Raw genomic sequence first — 26116 nt, 5'->3', positions numbered from 1 at the left:
AGGAAATGGCGATCCAAAAGCTGAAAAGTCAGGTCGTCGGCGACACAAAGTTGAAGTTCCCGCAGTTGAGAGCCACACACGAAATTTAAGCGAGGGGCTGACTAAACCCAATTAGGACTAGTGTCTATAACAAAGAACATTGACTATAAATTCTTCGTCCTCTTACTTCTTTAGACAAGACTGGTTTTGGTTATTTTGATAGCTGAGGAATGCCAAACGAGATAGCGCAATCCATTTTCAGACTTCTTTACATGCATAGACTGCTACCTTGATCTTCATGCACTAAGGGATTGAAACTGTGGCCTGACTGATCAGGCATCAAGGGCAAGTTGAGTACAAATAGCTGGGATTTAGGTATCTAGAAGAGAGCAAAACTAATGATTAAATCAGAAGAAATTAGTTTTTAATGAAACAGTTCTGGGCGACATCAAAATTGCAACTAACTACCTATAACGCAAATCCAATTAGTTATATACTGCCTAAGTGAGATGTGAGTTTTTGGTTTATATGGAAAGTTTAGCCTTTATAGATAAATACTCTACTCCCCGGGGCCGTAGAATGTCCACATGTGTTATAGGCCTATCCATAAATATGTACATACAGGATTTGTTTTATCCAAACCTAAGGGATGGCCTAGAGTGTGGTCTCATCCAAAAAAGGGAAATTGATATTAATCCCTTGAATTCATACATGTTCCATTTGCTATTTCACTCAAATCTACTAGTTACTGTGTACAGACCAAATTAATACCCAAACTAGAAAGGACATGCCGCATGCACCATAGCAGGTAGCCAAAAGGACCCTGTCGAACTTTAGGCCAATGGATCAACCCCCCCAAAATCTGAAACTAAGCCAAAGGTAGATTACGAGGGAGACCAAAAAATAAATGAGATCGTTCTTTCATACACCATCCAGGCTATGCCAAGAGAGAAAGGAAGATGAAAAAGGCAATCAGATATACCGAAGAGAGCAATATGCCTAAGAAAAGAAGATAGCACAACATAATTGGGATCGTAACAGAGCAAGAAACGCAATGAAACAATGAAACAGACGAAGATGCGGGGAGTGATCTCTTGCCGCGAAGCATGGGGCCACTGATGGGCACAACTCGGAGTGTGAGAGTGCAGATCGATCCAGCACTAGTAATGCAGATCGTGTATCAGCGGTCCAAGACCATCGCAGACCGCGCCAACCCACCGAAGGGTCGTTTTGTTGACTCATACCTACAAGAGCCGGCCAGGCGAAAATAACTTGGCTGGCAAGGGGCGGGTCAGTAAAACCACGGGCTACGAGACTGGGGCTCATTGACAATTGGTCAGGATGGAACAATGTTTGCCAGCTCTTGAGTGATGGGGAACACCTGGGCATATGATATACCCATAAGCTGAGATCTCCTAGTGCCACTGGTTCTGACTCATGTATCCTTCACTCAGCACACCGTCCTCGAGGGTTCGGATGAAATCTCGGTTGCGTTGGTTCCCACTATTCCCACTATTTGCTCGGCTTCCACGGCGACGCTGGTTGGCGTTGGCGTTGGCATCGACATACCCATCGGGAGGAGGAGGGTAGTATGCAGGGCTGGGTTGCAGCCGGATAGGTGCGTTGGGGTCCAGGTGACTAGCAACTCGTTGGATGGTACTTGGGATTCCTCCATTAGGATCCATGGTAGATGCCCGCTGGCGACCTGCGCGCGTTGTCGCTTGTGCGTAGAGACTCTGAGGGGGAACTTGGTTGCCTGGCATCATTCCCATCTGATGACCGTAGCCTGGTAGCTGGGTAGGGTATGGGGGAGGCGGGGCCCCTTGCGGGTACATGCCGTTGTACATGGGCGGGGCTTGCGCCTGAGGCGGGGTTTGGAACTGATTCATCTGCGCCGCGTAGGCATTTTGCGCATGTGCCGCCTGCGCTGCTCTCTGCTTGCTAGCAGCCTCAGCCTGCTGTTGCTGTTGAACACCAGGAGCGGGCTTATTGGCGGTCGAATACTTTAGGTTCATTGGTGGCATGAAGGGACCAGTGAACTTCTGTTGGGTGATGAATGGATGCAACTTGGCCTGTTGTGGTGACCAGCGCTCGAGGGGGTTGATAGATAGGAGTCCCCGAACGAAGTCAATGAATGCAATGCGATTGTTCAGCTCTAGTTATTATTAGCTAGGTTCCAAGGTGGATGGAGACCCAACATACCTCGCTCAACCTCTGGTTGCTTCATGTTCTTCCGAGGCATCGGGTAGCTTCGGATGATTTCCTCCAATGTCGAGGCAGAGAAGTACTTCTTGCTTGGCTGTTCCTTGGTGTTGTGCTCTCTTGAATACTGCTCCAAGCTCTTGAGACGGTATGTCTTTCTCCCAAACTCGTCTTGCGTCTTTTCGAAGAACTCACCCGACTGCTTGCCCATCTCAAGCATCCATGTTGGTGGGATGCCGAGCATCTCGACAATTCGACAAACTTGATTGTATTCGGAAGATCCTGGGAACAAAGGCAAACCAAGGAACAGTTCCACGACAATGCAGCCAAGTGACCACATGTCAATGGCGGATGAGTAGCTTAAGGAAAGTCAGCGAGAACATGGCAAGGAAGGCGGGAGCACATACGGCAAGCCCAATAGTACTTCAGGGGATCGATAAAATCTTGACTGAATGTAGGTGTAGACCGTTTGTCGTTCATCACAGGCGGAGCCAAAATCAATGACCTTGATAATAGGGCTCTCGAGGCTAGGGAAGTGTTAGCAAAGAGCATGGGCAGCTAAGAGAAGAACCACTGACTTTTTCAAGAGAATGTTCTCTGGCTTCAGATCACAATGGATCAGATGCGCCTTGTTCAACAAGCTCAGAGCATTCAACAACTGTTGAGCAAACACGCGGACGAGGGTGGTACTGAGTCCACGGAACTGGTTTTGCTTAATGAGCTCGTAGAGGTTGACACTAAGCAATTCGAAAGCAAGACACAGATGCTGACGGTGAATGAATGTGTCTTTCAGGCGAAGCAAATGGTGATCGTCGTTCTTGTCATACTTGCTGTTCAACTGTGGGGCATCAGCAGACGTTCAACCGACCAAAATTGGGAGAAAAAATACCAAATCTAGCACAGAGACCTCCATCATACTCTGGTTGAAATAAGCTGTCTTGTTCTTGATGACCTTGACAGCCACTACCTCTCCTGTTTTCAAGTTCTGGCATTTCACGACTTGACCGAAAGTACCTTGGCCTAAAACATCGAGAATAAGGTATCGATTCCTATATTTGAAAAGAAGTTTTTGTCAGTCCAGGAATCTACCATCCATGGGAGATAAGGTGCGTACTTATGACCGGCTTCTTCACTTCCAAGGATATCGTTGACATAGAGGATATAGTCGCTATCTTCGTTGTCATACCCATCATTCTTGACTCCCTTGCTTGGCTTTGTCAACACACGTCTGGGGTTCCTCGAGGACTCGTAGTTAAATCCGGGGTTGCAGATTCGATAGGTGGCGGGAAGGTGGGTTGTCAGCGATTGAAGCGGCTGAAAGAGTTAGTACAAGTCATTACGATACCGGTGGGGTAGTCTGAGCACTCACACTGATGAATCCACCTTCAGGATTAGCACGCCGATATGCGGGTTGGATATTCATACGTGGCTGCAGCTCTTGCACGGACTGAATCTTCTGAAACTTTGGTACAGGACCACGACCGGGTACGAGAGGTGGCTGAGATGGCAAGGAACCGGAGCGCGGCGATCGCGACTCCCCAAATCCGGGACTCATGTGCGAAGAGGCGGAGGGAGGGTAGTACTGGTCTGGGCTGAGATCACCGGATTGGAGGGGAGGTAGCCTAGGAGCGCGATTGGCTGGTGTTATGTTATGTTAGCAAAATACAGAGAGATTAGATGCAGTGACCGGTTTCAAGCTCACATGGCGGCGATTGATATCCCTGGGGTGGTGATGCATATTCCGGCTTGGAGGGCGACCGCCGTGAAGCACTCTGGGGTGCGGATGGGAATCCATACGAGCCCTGGGACTTACCAGGACTAGTGGGATATGACATCGGCGGCGAAACAACGTTCGCCGGCGAGTACCTGCGAGCAGCCGATGACTCTTCTGCCTGATTCAAAAATTGTGATGAAGCGCGAGTGTGATTTGGCCTCGACGGGTACTTTGCCCGGTTGTACGGGTCGGCCTCCTCCATGGTGGTATCCGCGTCGGTGACATAATCCCGGGTACGTGGTGTGGCGGCGGGCGACGAAGCCATGGAAACAGTCTTCGAGTTGGTGCCAACTGAAGGAGCTTTGGATGTGGTACCGGGTGTTTGAAAGGTCTCATACGTGTATCCAACGGGGGGTGATGGTTGTGTCTGACCGTATTTCGAGGGTACTTGCTGAGGATGAGACGCCAACCCAGTATTGAACTGCGGATGACCCATTAAAGGGTCCTGGTATGGCTGCCAACCAGGATCCATTGTGGAAACCTTCTCTTGGTGCAAACAAATGTCAAGTGTCCTCGAACACTACGATCAGGGTCCGTGGGATGCCAGCGGGGATGATGGTAACGCGACCGCAGGTGGGGGAAGCCCAAACGCAATTCGAAGAACAGGACAAAGAAAGAAGTGAATTGACGTTTAGAGCGCGATATTGCACTTCATCATTTAAGGAATTGTTGGTGAAGACAAGTTTCGCAGGGGAGGGGCGGTCGCAATTTGGTTGCGACGCAGTAGACGTAGGCGGCTGGCGGCTGGGGGGGGTGGGAAGTGCTCGGCCTCAGAAGAACTGAGTTGGGACCCGATACAAACGGGAAACCAACGACAAGGAGAGCATCAACAAAGGAGTAATTAGACCAGGTTCGAGAACGCACAAGAGGTCAAAATAGATGAAGATGAAGAAGAGAAGGAGAGGGGAAAGTTGTAGTGGAGGTGAACTTTCTCAAATCTACTTGATTTCGTCCAAGTTGACTATAGCTACATTAATAACTCCATAGATGTACCACAATATGGTATTGTGCATACTACTTCTTTTTTCTATATAAAAAAAAAATAAGAGGGCGTATACAACCTATCAGGTATACAAATAGATTTAATCATAATAATATCATAATAAAAATATATATAATATCGAAGTTCCTCGACTTTGGATTGTGGTCTCCTTGGCGACGTGACTTCTTATGATCGACTTCCGTTGCATACCCAACTGTCAAGCCCAATACCATATTGAACCCTCTACACTCCGTATTATGTATTTTTCCTCCACAACTTGTAGGAGTTTTATAAATATCTTTAATCCTGTAATACTTTCAAGCCTCACATTTTCTGATCTCGTATACAGGTTGTTTTCTGCGACGTCATCGATTCTCAATAAGATGCACATTGGGATTATGTACGAATTTCCAAATTTCCAAATGCATGAATTTGACTCATTCAATTACATATGTAGAATAAAGGACAAAAGTAATTAACAGTGGAATCCAGTAGATTTCATAATGACTCGAATCATAACAATGGGTACTTCATACGGAATACGGAGTACACAGAAACTAATTGAACAATTGTAGGAGCCTTGGCCCGGGCGCAAATTGATCAGTCATCAATGGCGGTGTACTTACAGGGCTGGCGGCGAACAAGATTAGTAATATAATGCCATTGCCTCCGATAAAAAGATTTGAGCTAGTCCTATTCTGTCAATGACTGTTCATCCTAACTTCGATCGTTGCCTTTGTCTGTTGTAATTTGTACGCAAATTCACAATGTCTTCACTTGTGATACACATATCACCTTAGACTCTCACTTAACCTCACTGCATACCATTCATACTTGAAGGCAACCATGGCTACCGAAGAGGCGACTCGCCTGCGCGGCCTACAGGCCGATGTGCGAAACCAAGATGACCTCGAAAGAGACATCACTCGGCAGGTATGCATTACCCTGGATTATTAAACTCGGGCTTTTCTCATATCTATTGTTAGGCCGATAAGGCTCTGGCCGAAAAGGCGGAGGAAAATGACATCAAGCGGCTAGAGAAAGCCCTTGTGGAGCGGGAGTAAGAATCCACACCCTCAGATCTGATAAACTCGCTAATCATGATTTCAGACGGGTCGGCTCGGAGATCACCAAGGTGCATCGGCGCCTTGGACAGCCCGTCGGGGCCGCCACTCGCCATAGACAAGAGACTGAGCTGAAAAGGTTGGAAATGCGCAAGGCGGATTTGGGGAAGGACCTGAAGGAGATACAAGACCGCATTGATGCACGACGTCAATCACAGGATAATGCAACCGCACCGCATGGGTCGGGGCGTTTGCCAAATGAGTCTCGCCGCGACTATCTTCTCCGAACCGGCAAGATCACCCCGTTTGCATTGATGAACGAGGGTTCCAGAGACGGGCCCCTCGCTAACCTTCAAGATGCCCTTATCGATACCGAAGATCAGCAGAATGAAGCTGAAGAGCGCGAACGAGCCAAGAATCTGCCGGCTGTCTCCCATCGCGATCTTGCCCGTCCAGACCTTGACTTCGAAACAGTTGCGCCACCCAAACGAAGAAAACTGGATCGCCCCAGCTCTCCAGGGGCTGACTCCTCTGCGAGCTATGTAGCCTCCGATGAGGGTCACGTTACATCGGAAGATGAAGAGTTCATGCCTGATACTCTGCCTGACACCAAGTCAAGTCGTAAGCGCAAACCGGTCAAGGGAAAAGTGAAGAACCAACTCGAGGATCTGAGCGGAGTTGATGATGGCAACGAGACTGTTTATCAGGCTCGACTCCAGGAGTGGATCAGTCGTCGAAGCACTGCTAGAAAGAACGCTGAGAATTATTCCATCGAAGACGATTCGCCTGAACAAGAGGAGTGGCTCAAGCCTCATCCTACTGAACCAGCCATGGAACTTGACAATGGCTTGCGTGTTCCTGGAGACATCAGTCGCTTTCTCTTCCCTTATCAGAAGACCGGTGTCCAATGGCTTTGGGAGTTGCACCAACAATCCGTTGGCGGTATCATCGGCGATGAGATGGGACTAGGGAAAACAATCCAAGCAATCGCATATCTTGCATCATTGCATCACAGCCAGAAACTCACCAAGCCGGCCATCATAGTTTGCCCTGCAACTCTCATGAAGCAATGGGTGAATGAGTTCCATCGCTGGTGGCCAGCCTTCCGGGTCTCAATCCTACATTCGTCCGGCAGCGGAATGATAAACCTTGGCAAAGAAAGTAGTCGAGAGAATGCGCTCACATCAGAAATGATGGGCAGCTATGGCTCTCGGCACCTATCTGCTGGCCAGAAGGCAGCGAAGAAAATCATCAAACGAGTCATCGAGGAAGGGCATATTCTCGTAACTACTTACTCTGGGCTTCAATCTTATGCAGACACTCTGGTTGATGTCGACTGGGACTGTGCTATCCTCGATGAGGGCCACAAAATTCGCAACCCAGACGCTGGTATCACTTTCAGTTGCAAGGAACTCCGTACTCCCCACCGCATCATCCTCTCTGGAACTCCCATGCAGAATAGTCTGGTCGACCTATGGTCCTTATTTGACTTCGTTTTCCCAATGCGTCTTGGCAATTTGGTCACATTCAAGAACCAATTTGAGAATCCCATCCGCCAGGGTGGGTATGCATCTGCATCCAATCTCCAAGTACAGACAGCTGCGAAATGCGCGGAAACTCTCAAAGATGCCATCAGTCCATACCTTCTCCAACGGTTCAAAGCCGATGTGACATCCGACTTGCCGCAGAAAAGCGAACAGGTCATTTTCTGCAAATTGACCCAACTCCAGCGAAGCATCTACAAAAGATTTTTAAACTCCGATGATATGGCCTCCATTGTCAGGGGTAAGAGGAACTCGTTATATGGAATTGATATTTTGCGCAAGATCTGCAACCATCCAGACTTGGGAGACCACACTCTGCGGTCTCACGACTCAGACTATGGTGATAGCTCAAGGTCCGGCAAGATGCAGGTGTTGAAAGAACTGCTTGAGGTCTGGAGAGATACCGGCCACAAAACCCTGCTCTTTTCACAGGGCCGTCTGACGCTGGACATCATTGAAAAATTCCTTGGGACGCTAGGTGGTTTCAATTACCGTCGGATGGATGGCACTACTCCAATCAAGGAGCGCCAGTCCATGGTTGACGAATTCAACAATGATCCCGACCTCCATGTCTTTTTGCTCACCACGCGTGTGGGTGGAATTGGAGTGAACTTGACAGGTGCTGACCGTGTCATTATCTACGATCCCGATTGGAATCCGTCGACCGACTTGCAGGCGCGTGAGCGTGCTTGGAGACTGGGTCAAAAGCGGGATGTTACCATCTTCCGCCTGATGACCAAGGGTACCATTGAAGAGAAGATCTACCATCGACAGATCTTCAAGCAATTCTTGACCAACAAGATCACTCGCGATCCTCATCAACGCGAAGGTTTCCAGCTGAGCGATCTCTACGATCTGTTCACGCTTGAAGAAGATGACGACAAGGAACTAGAGACAACCAAGCTTTTCAAAAACGCCGAAGTCACTTACCAGGAAGAGTCCAAAGACTCCGGTGACAAGAAGGGTAAATCTGCCGTGAAACCCAAGGAAGAAGACATCAATGAACTCCAGGGTGTCGCAAAGGTGGAAGAATTCAAGAACACAGAAGAAGAAGACAAGAACGCCAAAACCTCCGAGGACCGCATCATGCATGGAATCTTCGCCCGTTCGGGCGTGCACTCCGCCCTCGAGCACGATCAAATTGTCAACGGCAAGCGAGTCATTCGCGCAGACCCCAAACTCATCGAGGCCGAAGCACGCCGTATCGCCAACGAAGCTGCGGAGGAACTCCGAAAAGCCGAACAAACGGCTCGCACCCTTCCAATCGGACTCCCCACTTGGACCGGACAGTTCGGTATGGGTGGCCGCCCTCAGAACGGAGGTAGTTCCGCCCGACCCAGGGGAGCAGGACCTTCATCCAGCTCCCTGTTGGAAAGACTGAATCCTGCTGCTGCGCCCGCAGATACCAGCTCTTCATCTTCATCGACGCGCATGCCCCGTGGCAAAGACTTTATGCCTCTGATCCGTGATTACCTCGCTTCTCGACGTGGGCCCACTGTCACCAAGATGATTGTGGATCACTTCACCCATTACTGTAACAATGCTCAGCGTGTGGCCGAGTTCCAGGAGATGCTGAAGAAGGTTGCCACCCTCACTCGTGGTCGTGATGGTCGGGGACTTTGGACTCTCAAACCTGAGTTTGCTAAAGATAGCAATGCTCGGGGAAGATGAATTTTGAGCATTACGGCCGCACCCTGATAGGGCAGGTGTTGTTCTTATTATGCTTTTTTTCTTGGTGCTAGGCTTTCTGTCAACGGTAAAAACTCCAGGGGTGGTTTTTTGTAATTAATTGTTAATCTGGGGATGTGTATGATAGTTTCATGACTGATGAGAAATGACAATGCCACCAATGCCAACAAATACTTCCAAGCGTAAATACAATGTTGTACAATGTATTCATATGTACACTGCGCCCCTATTGCTCAATTATAGATACCATGTGACTACATATGTTACATAAGTATATCGTAGGGCTCTCCTTCCCTGGCCGCTAGACACATGTTAGGCACATGCTTAAAACGCCCTGTGGGACTTATTTACTTGGCATGAAGACCATTTACACTTCACAATGTACGCCAAGTACAAATGAATCTAATGTTTCAACCACATCGACAATGTACGGTACAATCTACAATGCACGATACGTTATACGATGTGCCAGTACATACAACAAAGAAAGGGGCCAACTATATTGCATTTCAACAGTGGGCCATTCTATTTCCGAACAAATTGTCTGGCGATGATGTCAAATTCTCTAGAAGCGAGGTGAACCCCGAACTAAACAGGTAAAAGATTTTCGTGTACAAAAAAATGATACACTAAACTCAGGGGAAAGATCCACTGATCTTGGCGTTTGTTTGTTTTTCTTTACTTCTTTACTTCTTCAAGGTCTCTTTGGTGCTTTTTGCATTTTACCTCCAGGTTTCTTCTCAAACACATGAGGTCACCTGTGAAACAAGACTCCTCTTCTACTTTTGTGCAACGTAAGCTAGGGGGTTGCTTTATTGACATCTCTCTCTCTAATCATCCATATCGGGGTGGATGTGATCTGCATTTGATCATAGCTATGACTGGTTCGGATGTTACTAGTAAAATACCCACTTAGGATGTCCGGGATGTCGATTGTAATCACTTATTGAAGGATCCAGTGGGTTGTTCCTTTCATTTACCCCATACTTGGGCTCTAACACGGAGTCGTACTGAGATGTATCAGGATGTGCCTTGCATGCAAAAGAAAAACAAAGGTAGAAAATAAAAATTAAACCAAACAGCGAATGGCCGAAGGTGAAAAAACACCACAAAACGAGCCGAGTTACCAATTAACAGTCAATGATGAAGTAAAAGAATGAAAGTCCAATATTGTAGAGTTATACTACCACGTACATAGTACTCCATCAAGTAGCAAAGAATAAATGCCTCGATATCCACTGAAACTTCTATTTTGATCCAAGGAACGAAACAACTCCACCGTGGACCAACTGTTGATCTCCCCGACATCCAACGTATAAATGCGCCACTCCCTTAACATAAAACAAACTCGAAACCCCATTATTTCTACACATCTCCAAACTCTTTCACTTTTACACCCGTCATCCAAAATGAAGTTCTTCGCAACCATCGCCCTGCTAGCCACTGCCGTGGCCGCCGCCCCAGCTGAGAAGCTCTTCAATCTTAAGACCTCCGGCGCTTCCAACAGCACCCACAACGACCTGTACCTCTCCGTCGGCCGCGGTGTCGTTCCCGACCCCCTCAACAGCGAGGCCGTCTTCGCCGGTGCCGCCTCCAACCGCGCCGCCTCCTTCTACTTCGTCAACAGCACTATCTACTGGAACACCGGTTCCACCCAGGCTCCCTATGCCCTGGACCTGATCAACGTCGAGGGTAAGCTCAACCCCGCCTGGATTTAAATCCCACCTTGAATTTTGCTGACGGCTTTGTAGGCGTCCGCAAGGAACGCGCCCAGATTAGCGTCGACCCTACCACCGGCTCTAAGGGCTTCTCTATCACTCCCGAGGGTGTGAAGGGACCCAGCGAGACCTGGGACGGATGGCTGTGTAAGTTGGTTTCTATTTATTTTTGTCTTGGTTGTTTATCTCTGCGGAATCAGCCAGCTGACTTTATTTATACAGGGTGCCCCGTCAATGCCGAGGCCGGTCAATTCTACCCCAACCTGCACTTCCTCAGCAAGAGCGTGCAGGAGCCGGCTGTTCCTGCTGGATGTGATAAGATCAACCTCCAGGCTGTGCCCAGGACCTCTGCTTAAAATTGTGCTGGACTTTGGAAACTCGTGGCGAGTGTCGGTTTATAACACATACTTCTAGCACTTGTATTATTTATTGTTTTTTGAAATTTCTTGTACATTCGTTTCGGCACATTTCGGCGTATCAAGCAACCTAACTGATCATATATTGATAATTTCTTCTGTGCCTATTTCCCCAAGAACATCGTAGACTGCTATATACAAATGCCTCTAGCATATGAATCACCACTCTCGCTAAGTCCGTGTATGCCACAAAATAGAAAGATCCACCGATCTCCACGATTGGTTTCTGTGTGGTACCTTGAACCGGACTTTCACCCACACGGAACCGGGGTACATGAACCCTCGTTGGATCGCCACCCCCGCGTCTTGTAACCTCGATGGACCGAAGCCAGGCACCCACCCTGTTGGAATTGACAGCTAGGTAGCTGGTGCTGTTGGTGCAGCTTGTGGTTGGCCATGGATATCAATGGCTTTTGTTGTACCTTGGCTGATGGCAAATACAATTTTGGTTCCTGCAGTCACCAGAAGGAGGGCTAGGATAGACAACAGGATATTGGACATGTCATACATTCAATTCACTGTCTTACAATTCTGCCATTCCCAATTATTGTCATTACTTTCATGGCTGTTGCCAGTGTGGCTTTGGGTTGAACTATAGGAGGCTATATCTAGGTAAATTGATGCCCTTTTTTGGGCTGGATATAGCACTATAGGCTGATAGTTGATACATAGAGTGTTTGCATTATTTGGCTCGAGTTTCTTCATTTGTTTCACTCCCTGTGATATATTCTTACTCTTGGTGATTTGTTCTGATACTGAAGTATACATATCAAGTACCACATCTATGATGGGTGGTCTCACAGAGACCAGGTACTCAGGTATACCAACAACCTTGGAATCAAGATATTTTGTTTGTAATATTTCCTAAGAAGCGCAAAGGTCAACTATGAATTTTATATGTAGAAAAGGAGCATTTTTCTTCCTACCAATTTGTGACTAATGTTATAAGGTTACAATCTATGAGGAACCTCGGGAGTGGATACAATTTGTTGATCACTAAGATTCCCCATAGTTATATTGTAGTTGTTGTTTATTGTGTGTTTAGAGGTAAACAAGTAGTATTATAAGAGTCTACCTGGAACACAACTTTCTTTTCAGCTTTGCAATACATCATTTAAGTCTTACAGTCAATATATAAGACTTATCAAAGACTAGATCACTTGATAATTGCAGCCACACTATTAATAGGTGATGTCTCACATCTTGCCTGTTTTGGTTTAGCCCCGTAAGTCAAACCTCCCTCTCTCTTCTGTTTCTGTTTCTCTTGTCCCTCTGAGAAATTTTGTTCCTTTCTCTAATTATTTTTAGCGAACCGACACTCGTTTGATCTTCTGTTTGAAATTGTTATTGACAAAATCGCTAAGATCCCACATTCCCGTGATCTGCATTGTTTCAGGGTCCAGAGTCGTCAAGGGATTAATAACCATTTTCTGCACTCCACGTCCTTTTGATCGTCCTTCAACCGAATTGCTTGGCCCAAACACCAAATCCATACTTTATCTCAACACGGACTTGATTCGACAAGTCACATCGGATTGTACAAGGAGTGTGATCAGTCCAGCTCACTTTCAGCCCAGGGACCAATACCCCGGTCGCCTAATCCTCGACCCTCCTGATCATCTTAAATCTCTATCCCGCCATCAACATGCGTTTCATCTTCCTGAGTGTGCTTTGCACTGTCTTGTTGTTGGGGACAATATCCTCGGCTTGGCCGTGGCGTCCCTATGGTATTCTCGGTGGCTCCCTGGACAAGCGAGCAGGTAAGGCAATATCGCCCTGATTTACTCCAGCCCATGCTGACCCCATACCTCAGACACCACTGAAACCAGTGCCGCCGGGACCTCTGAACAGAAGACGGCTGCCTCCACTGCCTCCGAGACTGCGTCCAGCACCACAGGAGGCACCACAGGGACCACCACCGGAACCAACACCAAGACCGGCACAAGCACAGATACCGCGACCGGTTCAGAGACAGCCACTGGCAAGACCACGGGCACCAACACAAAGACGGGAACTAGCAAGACCACTGCCACTACCTCAATCTCCATCGACCCTGCTGCCGCTGCTGGCGGCGTGTCGATGATTACCCCCGCCTCCTCGTCTACCACCTACTACAAGATCGGACAGGATGTGACCTTCGTCTGGAACTATACATCGCTCTCGGTCACTCCTTCTGCAGTCAATGTCGTCGCGTCGTGTAGTTTGAACTCGCAGGTTTACACTCTGACCTCAAACATGAGTGTTGAGCAAACCGGATCCGTCGTTTGGGATACTGGAAAGTACAAGCAGACTGCGACCATTCCGCTGCTCACCGCTTCCTATACTCTGTTCATATACGATGCCAGCAAAGAGCTCGGTGACACTGCGAGCGCTGGTTACTTGAGCTCACAGATTGGCTACTCCTTTGGCATGTACTCGCCCCAGCCTTACACTTCACTCGGCTGTAAGTTTTCTCATCTCATCTGTATTATCAAGCATTTAACTAACCCCAGCAGCATTTGAATGTGTCACCTGCAACGGTGCCCTGTCTGCCACTACCCGACAAGCCCTCAAGTTCACTTGTGGTATGGCTTTGATTACCTTCGCCTCGTTCACTTGGTTCGCGGGTAGCGCTGGTGTCTTGGCCACTTGAGGTACTCGTTCACTACTTGCATTGACTTCTCATGAACATACTACTTTTTTTTATCGGTTTTGGGGCGTTGCATTGTTCGAGCGATTTGATTTATGATAATAGCAAGAAAATGGCGTTGCATGACAAGTTCACATAGGATGGATATTTATTGATATTTTGCATCTCACTTGTTACTTTTCTTTGCAATAGTTAAGCAGAGATGTTTCTTTTTCTTCAATTTTTGTGTTTTCGGTTATGTTTCTGCAACTAATACAACAACTGTCAATAAGTCTTTACCCACTCCTATAATTGCTAGCATAAATACTTGGTGACAGGGGTGTACATTTCGTGTTTGTCCAAACCTTCCTTAAGGCATCGCAGAAATAGTCCTTTAATCGAAAGATACGCAAACCAGCGCACTATGTGTGTAAATTACCATCAATTTCTGATGAAGCGTAGTTGGGCTCGAATGATATGATCATCACGGAAACTCAGATCAAACCTAGCATATATCGTCGATGACGTTTCATTCATATATTCCTAGCTGGCTTGGATCCTTGCATGGCGATATCTTATTAGTTTGTAGCAACAAAGGATTTAAGGCCGAGATTATCTCATGCGTGGAAGTTCTCGGGGTGTTTTATTACGTGAATAAAACAAAGACTGAGATAGTTAACCTCAGCTCCGATGCATTATTGGATCAACTGAGACAAGCTAACAAACCAGGTAATGCGATCTTTGTGGGGACTACATTTAAAAGTAGAACCCAGTCTCAAATAGGAAATGCTGCAGGGAAACCGTCAAAAGGAATGAGCTGTTTGCAACCAAGAAAATGTTCATTGACTATATCTGCGAAGAGCTCTAGAGGGTGTATAAAAAGAACTGGAAGCGCTATACCTCTCAAAATTTGACCCAACACATGCAATTGAACCATATGCACCCTCTCATCTATCTCTAAATATCCAAATTTTTAGGCAGAATCATGCCCCAATCGCAATTAGGCTGGATCTGGCCAAAAGACCCTCGCCCTGGAAACCCCTCGCACTGGCCACGACGCTGGCGGCTCTTCGACGTTCTTGCAAACAAAGGGCCGGACATCTATGTCGGAAAAATCAACCAGCCCAAAGGGGAAAACAAAAGAGCGTCTAAACCATCCGAACCAGGGCCCACACAAGGCGAGTGGTCACGATGGGACAGCAATTCATACAATCCAGACGACGAATACAGCCCGTTTCCGTGGGTGAAACGCCGCTCCGGTGAACGGTATGACTTTCGTACGAGGAAGTACCATATCCCGGACCATGGAACTTGGTGTGCGGTTGAATACTGTAATGGAAGGCGTGAGAAGAGAGGTAAATGGGTTGGGAAGAATGAGGTGCATTGTATACCGAGGCGGTATTGGGACCGAAATGGGGTTGAATATCCGGCAAACTTTTGGCATGATACTGTTTATGGGAGGCATAGGGATTGAGTGAGAACCACACAAACTTGGATGAAAAGTAGTGATATTGACGGAACAGTTTTGTGAATAGGTGGAAATCTTATATGGTTCATTCTGGATAGATCGCTTTGAATGCCCCAGTCATCATTATTATACGAAGAAAATCAAAATGTAATGCTTCTCCCCATTTATAGATTCCTACATGGTATCCAGCAAAAGCCCTGGCGTGGTCTCTTCCCAAGTATAGTATAGCCATTCAAGCACAACCAGAGTGCAATGCATCGAATGCATATATGCGTGGTTGTCCTTCAGCGAACTGTTGATTCGGCTGAGGACGGCGGAGAGTTGGAAGTTGAGCTCCATCATTGGTTAGCCGGGTGCACTTCACACATGGCGTTTGCTTGATATCTGCATAGGAAGAAACCATGTCCTAGACGCATGTCAGCATGTTTTTTTTCCGAGTCAATAGCTAGACAAACCAGCAAGAAAGTAAGATCCCATTTCCGAGGACGAGAACCCACGCAATCCAATATAGAAATTTCCATTTTCGTCAGTGCTCGACTCCCAGTCTGAATCGAAACCTCCCATTCAGAGACCGGGGTTCCAGGTCCAGGAATCCCTTTAAGCAAGAAGACGACGCCCACCCTGACGAGTGCCACGGCTAGAGAGTCTGCACCATTTTCTGCGTTGACCCGTACGCCTGGCACACCGCGCTCAGTGAACCGCTCCAGTACTTTTTGCCATTCTCCATCAGCTGATTGGGCTGTAGCTCGTTCAGCTTCCTCGTCTTCTCGCTGGCGCTGTTCAATTTTCGAGTTTTCTTCCTGAGATAATTCCTTCAAAAGAACATCGTAATCTCTCTCCCATTTTCCGGTGGGCTGCATCATCTGCCCATTAGATTCATTGATACGTGACTCGACATGGTCCCAGACAGATTTTAGTTCCGGGTCTCGCCACAAGGACTGGAAATGCTGAACATCTGCGACGCGCGCACGTGCCGTCTCATCCAAATTAGCTCGTAGGACCCGAGGCGTTTCCGCAACTGGGTTGTTCACAGTTGCTTTGTTTGGATTTGCAATTGGCACAAGTGGCTCCAATAGGCCCTGTGGCATGAATTGGCGCAGTTCATGGATCTAGACATCTCGTGAGCTTGGTTGGACAAAACAAGGCCTTGCTGGCCATGTGCTTACTTTTCGCTCAAGCTCTTGCAGCTTTGCTAATGAGGAGACAAGTTGGAATTCTGAGTCCAGGCGTGAGGCGTTGCCGTTGCTGGCTGCTGGCCCTTGGATGGAGTTTTGATTGGCAGCCATTGACGGGGCAGTGGATATGGTTGTTTAATAAATTGTTGGGGGTGGTGCTGATGCCTCTTAAATTCAGTCTCGTGATACTGTGGCGTACATGAACGTAAAAGCGCTCACTTTACTTTTAAAAGTGAGGGTCAAGTACGGTGGAAGACAATGAGTCGATCAGCGGTGGTTTTATGGCCGATGGGACTCCACAGCACTGGCTGCAATATAGTGTGAAATCAAAAGATCAGATCAAATAGCATCGGACAATTGTCCGATATTGATTTTAAGATTCAGTTGACTTAAAGATTGATATTTTTGTTGCTTCAATGTGAAGAAGATGAGAAAGGATGAAAGCGCAGACGGGAGCCACAACCAATCAGGGAACTTCCAGCCACAAGTGAATGCGCCACGATGGCTGGTGCATATTATTATATAATCGATTTCATAGCACTACAGAGCCCTTCATGGCTATAGAAATTTATGATTTTCATTTGTGTTTGTTTTCCTTGGCACAATGTGTCAAGGATGAAAGATTTTTGATTGTGAGTACATGTCTTGTATATGGCTTAGTATTAGCGCGACAGCAGCTGTCCCTTGGCCTACAATGTATCACTTTGAGTGAGTCTAAGTTGAAACAAGCTCTGATCAAACAACGTTGCTTTGAAGACGAACGACGATCGCCGTTAAGAAATAAACTCAGTTTAGATATTTCTAAGAAGCGTCCCTGATGCCAATATACTGGTCTTTGTTGGTCAATGAGGTGACAGGAGCCAAATGTTCCATGGTCACTCTTTTGGACGTAGCTCTTCAAGAACCTTTGATGGTCGAGCCGTCATGCAGGTGATCTCGGATTATTGAGTCTATAAATATAGCTTGGAGGAGTAGGAAAAAAAATCACAAACAGAGCCACAAGAGTTTATCAACATCAATCAGCAAAGCAACCTTCCATTCCTACCTTGACCTCATCATGTCTAACTTCAATCCTGACCTTAACCCCAACAACAATTCCGCCGACAGGGACTACGTCGAGGACCTCGATCAATCGGATCGCATTTTGAAAATACCTGCCAGGCACCAGGAAGCAGCGACCGGAGTAGGAGCACCGGTGACGAGGGCTCAGCACCGCACCGCTGCTTATGCAGCCGGCACTCTTACGGCCGAGATGATATTCAGCGCACCAATAATGACTGCTGCACAATGCAGCAACCTGTTCATTCGAACAGGCACTTATTGCCCGAAATCGATAGATCATTCATCATTCTGCCAGCGCTGCTTCCTCCGCTTGCAGGAGAACCCTGAGCACAGTTGCGTTTTGATACAGGGCCACAAAGCATGTCAGTGGTGTGCTCGTGTGCACCAACGTTGCATTCAAGTATGATCAACCATTTTATGCGGGTTTCGTTTGGTTTTTCCGGCCAGAGAAGCTAACCGCACATAGGTCCCTGAGGAGTACAACGACCTCGTGCGCACTGCACTTGGACTGAGTGGGGCTGCACAGGCTCAGGCAATTGCTGATGTCCGGCAGCGAATCCGGACAAGAACTCGTCATCTCAACCAGGAGGCTAGAGAGCGGGCGGCAGCAAATGGCCAGGCTGCCCCTGCAGAGCAAGCCCAAGAAGAGTAGCTTTTGTCTTCAGCTTTGACCATGACAGAAAGTTAGCGATAGACTAGCGTTGGACTTTGATGGATAGATAGATTAGATTTATAGAGGCTTGTAGATTTTGATTTCACGAGCACCGAGAATCGAGAGCATGCGTACTTGGTATGGAAGCGGTCGGTCCCTTCAGGATGCTGTCACATCTTGCTGTCTAGTGGCTTTTATTTTCTTTGGTTATGACCAAGGAGTCTTCAGTGGCATTGTTAGGAATGAAGAACGGAGGAAACAAGTCGGTTATCCTGATGACTCGGAAGAGGGTATCATTGTTAGTTGTTATAACCTGGGCTATCTTCTAAGCCCTAAGCCCTAAAGCCCTTTATTCCGAAGTCTTGTTCGCCGCTGTCGGCATTGTCGTAGCATACTGGTTCGACATGTCCTTCGTCGGCGGACCTATCGTCTGGCGACTACCTATTGCCATGCAAATCATTTTTGCCATCTTGGTTATCGTGTTGATATTTGGCCTACCCGAGTCCCCTCGATGGCTCGTGAATCACGGACAGGAACAAGAAGCCATGGAAGTTCTATGTGCTGTATATGATCGTGAGCCATATGACGATTTCATCGTCAATGAGCGTGGAGGGACCATGTCTGCTATTGAAATAAAAGATGCGGTGAGCAGATAGTCTTTCTGGAAGATCTTCCGGAATGACGAAGTGAAGATTGGCCAACGAGTGCTCCTCGCTTGGGGCATACAGCTCATGAACCAGGTTGGTGGAATCAACTTGGTCATATACTTCGTACCGCAACCTGCATCTTGAGGATATTGATTTGATCTTCTCTCGGGGCGGGGACCCTGTTGATCAAGCGAGGAAGATGGCAGCAGAAACTAAGGCGCATGGAAATATTCAGACCAAGCAAGAAGATGATGAAGTTGCTAGTACCTTTTGGGTCGCACGGACCGGGTACGTAGTATTGGTGTGGAGCGCGTGTGATTAGCGTGCCCCTGAAAAATCGTAGATAAGTGATTACTACTCTGTATAGGCCCAAGTAATGTTTGATTTCGTTATTCATGACCCCTATATTCGAAATATTTCTTCGGTCATCGACTCTAAAAAGCCACAATGACAGAAGGCCAAATACCAAAAGACTTCCTACGGGGCCCGCCCCCAAACGCAACCCTCCGCAAACTCAACTTCGAGAAAACAAACCCACCCATTCCTGCATTCAAAGGCCAATTTGCCGCGATAGTAGAAAATCTGATAACAGAAGCCGAATGCAAAGAATTTATCCGACTGGCAGAAGAATCAACGCGAACTGAGCTCCCGGACTCAACACTCTCTCCCCCAAAATGGGTACGCGCCATGGTCAACGTCGGCGATGGCAGAGAAGTCATGTCCACTGACCATCGAAAGAGTCAACGAATAATATTTGATTCATTTGACCTTGCAGGTCGAGTCATGGACAGACTGATGCCCTTCATGCGTGAGTGTGAAATCGATGTTATCAAGAATCAGCCGCGGGTTACGGGCCGTGATCCTGCAAGCCAGGGCGAAGTGCTTCGTCTCACTCGGCTGAATGAGCGTCTTCGGGTTCTACGATACGAGGGCGGTGATTATTTCCGTCCTCATTGTGATGGTTGCTACGTTACTCCTGACGGAAAAGAGTTGTCACTTTTTACTATTCATTTGTATCTGAACGGCGATGGGGAACAGGATATGGAGGAGCTAAAGCCGCATATTGAGCGGGCGGAGAAGAGGAATAGACTGTTTAAAAAGTTTGATTTAGCTCCGATTGACTCTGAAGAGGTTGGAGTAGGTAGCAAAGAGCATCCTTCAGCTTTGGAGTCAGCGGATAAGAGTGATACTCTCCTTGGTGGAGCGACTTCGTTTACGGATGGATTTATCTTGAAAAATTCTGTACGTATATTTCCCAAGGCGGGATCTGTACTTATCTTTCAGCAAAGAAATATGCTTCACGGTGGGGACGATGTGTTTCGGGGCGTGAAGTACACCGTGAGGACGGATGTTATGTATGCGAGTGTATAGTGCACAAAAGAAAAGATTGCTCTACATAACTATGCCTCGTTACAGCCTAGCTGAGCTCCCAACCCTTGCATGACCTCATATCAGCAAACCAATCCTGCACATATGCCAACCCCGAATGAGGCCCATAAATGTCCGTTTCCCACTGAGGCAACGGGGCATCGAGTCCAGTCTCTTTCAGACATGTTTCTCTCAAATGCTCTATGCTTCCACCACGGTCATAGATGGAGGACTCGCTCAGTCTGCTACGTTCCATTCGCATCTGGGTCCGCAACGCCTCGGTCTCGATCTCATTTACCGTGAAATCCTTGTTGACAACAGTACCATACGCAGTGCGAGCCCCCTCAGCCGTGACAAGCTTTCGGTGTACTTCCAGAGCAACTTTTTCCGCTGGACGAGTCAAAGGATCACCCAGTCCGCCACCACCCCAAGTCACCCACTCAAGAAGATCACCCGGATCAACACGAATGTGATCGCATTTTGAAGGTAAAATCTCGGTGGAAGGGCTGTTCTCGGACTTAGAGTACCGATACAGTATTTTGCGGGATCGCTGTCCCGGCTTTCCGCCTTTCAACCCCCACGGCTTGGTGAACCATCGGTCATCATGCAGACTGAACTCTCCACGCGCCAGAAACCGGTATAGCGTACGCTGAGCATTGCCACCGCGGTAAAACCCAGCGCCACCACTGTCAGCCACGCTTTCATTTGCTTCGATACGCAGAGGGTAATTGAGTTCTATGATTTCTGTAGGAATAGCCTTGATCGCAGGGAAGAGACAGTGGCAATCGGGGCCATCGCCGGCTTGTCGTGCAGGTACACCCCCGAAGCCAATTTGGTAGAGCTGATACCATTCACCATCTGGCTTAAATCCAGAATAGAAGAAATGGGGGGAGTCACTGAAACCAGCTGCGGCCTGGTAAGAGTCTTGCTTCTGGCCGATCAGAGCCTGAACAATGTCCAGGGTTCGGCCGAGGAAGTGAGTTCGGCATGAGATGGGCGCAGGGCGAACAGGCTTCAGAACTGATCCTTGAGGGATTTGCACGTCGATTAAGTCATGGAAACCGTCGTTGATAACCGTGCCCGGAGCAGCAGCTGCAATGAGGTAGTATCCGATGAACATCCTGAACATTGTCTCTGAGAGATAGAAGTTGATACTTCTCTCACTTTGTGGAGATGTACCACTCCAGTCGAACCGAAGCCGGTGGCCGTCCACCTTTTTCATGGTGCAGGTCAATGCCCAGGGTCCAACGCCATGTCCGTCGTCATCGACAAAGTCCGTGAATTTGCTTTCCAGGTCATCAAATTGACGCTCAATGATCTTTGCAAATCCAGTGCGATTCCGGTACAGCAGCTCAGAGCAAGCGGCCAAATATACCTCACTGCCGAAACGGGTGGCCAGTTCGCGAACTCTGGTGGCGGCCATAGAGCAGGATGCAACAATGGCAGTCAGATCAGAGCGATACCATGCCGGCTGGCGAGAGTTGCGACAAAGAAGGTCGACCAGATCTTTGTTCATAACGCCACGGGTATACAACTTGATGCACGGAATCTGCACGCCGTCATCAAAGACGGATGTCGCGTTGATGGACATGCTTCCAGGAACGATACCTCCGACATCTGTCAAGTGGCCAAATTGCGACGCGAATCCGATGATCCGACCATCGTGGAAGATTGGCAAAAAGGCAATGATGTCGTTGAGGTGGCTGATAGCACCCTGAACTTGGTAGGTGTCATTGGTAATGAACACATCACCCTCCTCGATAGTACCATTCCACACGTCAAGGAATTGAGTGATAAAACTGCCAAATTGACCGACCAGCATCTTGCCCTGGCAGTCTGTTATGACATTGAATTCATCCTGTTGCTCTCGGATGGCTGGGGACATACTACATCGCAGCATCATCTTATCCATCTCGCCGCGAATGGAGGCCAGTGTTGAGGATATTAGTGTAGGGATTAACGGGGTGCTCTTGACAAGCTCTTTGGCCGACTCGGCGGTGTGTGTGGTAACAGTGGCAGGTTTCTTGTCGAGAGGGTTGATCAAGATATTTCCAATGCGGTCAATCTCACCGTAATAGCCAGGGAGAATGAGTGTATTGCTGTCCATTTCGGAGATGATACACGGACCTGTCAATTGAATGCCCTGTTTGCTAATCTTTTGGCGATCCCATAGTGTTGCTGGTTTCTCTTCGCCTTGAAAGATAATATTTTGCTCGCCAATCTTTGCATCCGGGGGAGGACTGGTGGACTGTTCAACTTCAGGAATATCAATACCAGGTGAGTCATCTTCCAACACAACTCCCAGTCTCATCAATTCAAGCTCAAAGTCTGGCAAGCAGTAAGTGAACATCTGCTGGTGCTGTTGGTCAAACTTCTGTCGCAATAGAATATGCCACTTCTCAGTGCTGAGGGTCAGATCCTCTTGTGTAAGATCAATGGTGATCATCAAAGCTTGGCCTTTGTACCGGAGGTCTGCTTGATAGGCCGTTTTCCATGATACAGGCCATAGATCACCAGCAGTTCTTGATAGAGTATCGCGGCACTCTCGCTCTAGTGTTTGATACTGTTCCTGAGCCTCCAGAACAGTCGTTCCGGAGAGAATGCGAATGAAGGTGGCCGACTGCTCGTGTCTGAGCTTGGTAGTCACATCGCCCTGTGCACATAGGATTCCAGGGGAAGGTGGGATAATCACAGGCCAGGCCCCGAGCAGCTGACCCACGGCGTTGGCATGTAGAGGGCCGGCACCTCCGAAAGCGACTAGTGCAAATTCACGAGGATCATAACCCTGCTCGACGGATACAAGACGCAAGGCACCATACATTGTCTCGTTGATGATTGTGATAATATCCTCGGCTGTTTGGGTGACAGGAAGCTTCATCTGGTTCGCAATGTCCTCGACAGCAGCCATGGCAGCTTGAACATCCAATGCGAACTCACCACCCAGCAACGTTTTGGGTAGATATCCCAAGACCAAATTTGCATCCGTCACGGTGGCCTGCTTTCCGCCTTTTCCATATGATGCTGGCCCGGGAGCTGCACCAGCGCTCTCAGGGCCTACCCGCAAGGTTTCCGTGAGCTCCATGTATGTTGTGATTGAACCTCCACCCGCGCCCACAGTCTTGATGTCAACTGCAGGTGCCCGAACAGAAAGACTCTCTACAACAGTCTCCCGTCGGAGCTGAGGCTGCCCATTGTAAATTAAAGCGCAGTCCGTAGAGGTTCCTCCCATGTCCAATGTAATCAGATTCTTGTACGGCGTACTCCGAGCCACAACATCTGCCACTCCCTTAACGCCCCCAGCGGGGCCCGACATGAGGATGTTCACTGGTAGCTCAGAAGCTAGAGCCAGACTAGTCAGACCACCATCGCTTTTGAGAACCCGAATAGCCTCACTTTCCGTAGCAAGCGCCTTGGAGAGATTGTGCAGATAGTTTGCAACAACGGGCTTTACCAACGTGTTGGTACAGGTCGTGACGGTCCGCTCATACTCCCCGACTTCACGCAAGACATCTGCAGAACAATTGATGGCGATATCGGCCCCAAGCTCCTCTCGAACTATTTGCGCAACCACTCGCTCATGGGCCTCATTGCTATGTGAGTTCAACAATGAGATAGCGACTGCTTCTGGCTTCTGTCGTGCCAACTCCTTCAAACTTTGTCGCAGATCTTCGACATCAACTGCTGTTACTGTTTCGCCCTGTACAGACATGCGTTCTTTACACTGGACGACTCGCTCAAGTGGCACTATAGGCTCTGGTGGCGTCCAATGCAGCCACGCACCCAGTCCACCCGGGATCTGGGAGCGGCGCAATGCCAATATATCCTTATGGCCAGCAGTCACAATGAGTGCTGTGCGGGCACCCTTTCCTTCGAGGACTGCATTAGTTGCAGTTGTCGTACCATGATGAATAAACTGGAATTTTCCCGACCAGCTAAACTGCTCCTGGAGCACTTCACGAGCCTTGGCTATTCCCTGTTGAATACCGATGCTTTGATCTGGGATGGTTGTTGGAACTTTTGCTCGCACTGTTTTTCCATGTGGGGTGAACACGTAAACATCTGTGAATGTCCCGCCGACATCAACTCCTAGTTGATAGCCTTTCTCTGTGGGCTCTTGCATGGTGCAGTAGTTTATGTTTGGGCCTCAGTAGACTTAGGAGTGGGTGAAGAACCAAGACTCTGGGGAGAAATTTGGAAATGTTGAAGTTTTGAAAAATCGTTGTCTAAGATTGAGCACCCGAGTTTATTAATGTTATCGCATCTTGCACGGGCGAATCCGCTGTCAAAGAATGGGAATAAGTTGTCGTTCTTTACCTTTTTTGTCTCAGTGGGGCGCATATTGCCAATGATATCGATCATGCATGGTGGGTTGTACCTGCAACTAGCCAGCCTTGATGACACGATGGGAGGGGTTTGATCCCCTTTGAGATTCCCGACAATAATGACCATAAGTGCTCTAGTACATAATTATATATGCACACTGATTGGCTTCTAAAGTTGCTTGGTATGGAACATCTGCAATGAGATTCAGTTGATGACTGGCATTTCATACTTGGTTTTGTTGGTCGCCAACAACCTTGGAAGGCATGCTGGGCCTATTCTATGCTGGAACCACTTCCATCTGGAGCCATCTGATTAGGCTGGCCTATTGCTGGCCCATATTTGGCAACAGCAAATGATTTCTTGCAGTCTAAATAATGTCATCCGCAAATGAGGTAGAATGTTTTCTTTGCTCACCTCCTTGCTCACCTCGTTTTTGGCTTTGACAGAATTACAAGCCTATGTAGCAACGTCAAGCGAACAGAACATTGCCAAACATATTGTAAAGAAGATGTGCGATAGCTCATGCTCACAGGTGGATCTGTCGATATGAATGAATACCTTCATACCGTCCGAGTATGTAGTCGTAGACGTGAAGTTATACTGGGAACTTTCCACGCGGGCCGCGTCTACCCGTAGTCTTGGCATTGATCCAAAAAAGCCACAATCGCGTCAACTCCACGATAAATGCGACTTTACAAAACAAACCCAAAATTGCCTCAAGTAAATCGCCTATCCTCCATTCAGTCCAGGCAAAGAACGACATCCACGAAAATGACAATCACCAAGAATTTCATTCTCCCAGGCTCGGTGCAAGAGCTTCCCGTTGGCCCAAACTCAAAATTCTTTATTGCCTTCGTCTCCTCATCAGATCCCATCACCAAGCAGGCCTGGTGCCCAGACGTACGCGCCGCCCTGCCACATATCAACGAAGCTTTTGACACCGAGGATGCCCCAGCTCTAGCTATTGTTGAGGTGGGCCAGAAGCCTGAGTGAGTTCTACCGTAGATGTTTTCCCCCTTCCCTAGAGCAATGAGGGATGGATACACACAACTTGTGCATGATGTGTTGTAACTTTAGCTGACATTCTACCTTCTAGGTGGAATAACCCACAAAATGCCTATAGGACAACTTGGAGCACCAAGAACATTCCGGCCCTGGTCCGCTACGAGTATGTCAATGGAGAGGTAACTGAAACGAAGAGGCTAGTGGAGGGTGAAATTCTGAATAAGGAAAAACTTCAAGACTTCATGATTTGAGAATTTTTGATGTTGTGCTCTTCTGTGGGACTCAATTTTCTCTTGCTTTGCGCAATTATCTAGGATGTTGGACCAACAGGCGAAATTTCGAGCTCCAAGCAAGAATGATCGAGGGAAATGGTGAGATTACATTAGCCTTTAGCCAACACAAACAATTTTATGCTTAACATGCATCAAGTAGACCGGCTG

The 26116-nt window shown here is 47.9% G+C and overlaps 10 protein-coding genes across 10 annotated transcripts; 7 read left to right on the top strand and 3 right to left on the bottom strand.

Moving 5' to 3' along the window:
* Positions 1 to 1394: 1394 nt before the first annotated feature.
* N7529_008115 (putative protein kinase Yak1) lies at positions 1395 to 4427 on the bottom strand (the record flags this gene model as incomplete). The annotated part of the gene is made up of 8 exons (XM_057243642.1): positions 1395 to 2134; positions 2182 to 2540; positions 2589 to 2708; positions 2760 to 3019; positions 3071 to 3230; positions 3296 to 3495; positions 3551 to 3819; positions 3884 to 4427. The coding sequence occupies 8 exons, from the start codon at positions 4425 to 4427 to the stop codon at positions 1395 to 1397; spliced, it is 2652 nt and encodes an 883-aa protein (XP_057095180.1).
* A 1356-nt stretch (positions 4428 to 5783) lies between these two features.
* Positions 5784 to 9216, top strand: N7529_008114 (DNA-dependent ATPase RAD26; the record flags this gene model as incomplete). Its single annotated transcript, XM_057243641.1, has 3 exons — positions 5784 to 5870; positions 5924 to 5997; positions 6048 to 9216. 3 exons carry the CDS (start codon positions 5784 to 5786, stop codon positions 9214 to 9216), a joined length of 3330 nt encoding a protein of 1109 aa, XP_057095179.1.
* Positions 9217 to 10643: 1427 nt separating this feature from the next.
* Positions 10644 to 11308, top strand: N7529_008113 (uncharacterized protein; the record flags this gene model as incomplete). Its single annotated transcript, XM_057243640.1, has 3 exons — positions 10644 to 10926; positions 10986 to 11099; positions 11175 to 11308. The coding sequence occupies 3 exons, from the start codon at positions 10644 to 10646 to the stop codon at positions 11306 to 11308; spliced, it is 531 nt and encodes a 176-aa protein (XP_057095178.1).
* A 1705-nt stretch (positions 11309 to 13013) lies between these two features.
* N7529_008112 (uncharacterized protein) lies at positions 13014 to 14000 on the top strand (the record flags this gene model as incomplete). Its single annotated transcript, XM_057243639.1, has 3 exons — positions 13014 to 13128; positions 13182 to 13811; positions 13864 to 14000. The coding sequence occupies 3 exons, from the start codon at positions 13014 to 13016 to the stop codon at positions 13998 to 14000; spliced, it is 882 nt and encodes a 293-aa protein (XP_057095177.1).
* Positions 14001 to 15676: 1676 nt separating this feature from the next.
* N7529_008111 (RNA polymerase II mediator complex subunit MED27 domain-containing protein) lies at positions 15677 to 16730 on the bottom strand (the record flags this gene model as incomplete). The annotated part of the gene is made up of 3 exons (XM_057243638.1): positions 15677 to 15850; positions 15900 to 16553; positions 16611 to 16730. 3 exons carry the CDS (start codon positions 16728 to 16730, stop codon positions 15677 to 15679), a joined length of 948 nt encoding a protein of 315 aa, XP_057095176.1.
* Positions 16731 to 17676: 946 nt separating this feature from the next.
* On the top strand, positions 17677 to 18333 carry N7529_008110 (uncharacterized protein; the record flags this gene model as incomplete). The annotated part of the gene is made up of 2 exons (XM_057243637.1): positions 17677 to 18018; positions 18160 to 18333. The coding sequence occupies 2 exons, from the start codon at positions 17677 to 17679 to the stop codon at positions 18331 to 18333; spliced, it is 516 nt and encodes a 171-aa protein (XP_057095175.1).
* Positions 18334 to 18460: 127 nt separating this feature from the next.
* Positions 18461 to 19124, top strand: N7529_008109 (Major facilitator superfamily domain general substrate transporter; the record flags this gene model as incomplete). Its single annotated transcript, XM_057243636.1, is given in 3 exon segments — positions 18461 to 18635; positions 18664 to 18977; positions 18990 to 19124. 3 exon segments carry the CDS (start codon positions 18461 to 18463, stop codon positions 19122 to 19124), a joined length of 624 nt encoding a protein of 207 aa, XP_057095174.1.
* A 303-nt stretch (positions 19125 to 19427) lies between these two features.
* On the top strand, positions 19428 to 20351 carry N7529_008108 (uncharacterized protein; the record flags this gene model as incomplete). Its single annotated transcript, XM_057243635.1, has 1 exon — positions 19428 to 20351. The coding sequence occupies one exon, from the start codon at positions 19428 to 19430 to the stop codon at positions 20349 to 20351; it is 924 nt and encodes a 307-aa protein (XP_057095173.1).
* A 46-nt stretch (positions 20352 to 20397) lies between these two features.
* On the bottom strand, positions 20398 to 24468 carry N7529_008107 (uncharacterized protein; the record flags this gene model as incomplete). Its single annotated transcript, XM_057243634.1, has 1 exon — positions 20398 to 24468. The coding sequence occupies one exon, from the start codon at positions 24466 to 24468 to the stop codon at positions 20398 to 20400; it is 4071 nt and encodes a 1356-aa protein (XP_057095172.1).
* A 974-nt stretch (positions 24469 to 25442) lies between these two features.
* Positions 25443 to 25927, top strand: N7529_008106 (uncharacterized protein; the record flags this gene model as incomplete). Its single annotated transcript, XM_057243633.1, has 2 exons — positions 25443 to 25660; positions 25768 to 25927. The coding sequence occupies 2 exons, from the start codon at positions 25443 to 25445 to the stop codon at positions 25925 to 25927; spliced, it is 378 nt and encodes a 125-aa protein (XP_057095171.1).
* Between the last annotated feature and the right edge of the window lie 189 nt (positions 25928 to 26116).

This window comes from Penicillium soppii (genome assembly GCF_028829465.1).
Source record: "Penicillium soppii strain IBT 18220 chromosome Unknown utg000006l, whole genome shotgun sequence".
Taxonomy (NCBI): Eukaryota; Fungi; Ascomycota; class Eurotiomycetes; order Eurotiales; family Aspergillaceae; genus Penicillium; species Penicillium soppii.
The sequence above is the reverse complement of the archived record's forward strand: the minus strand, read 5'-3'. Positions and strand labels throughout refer to the sequence as shown.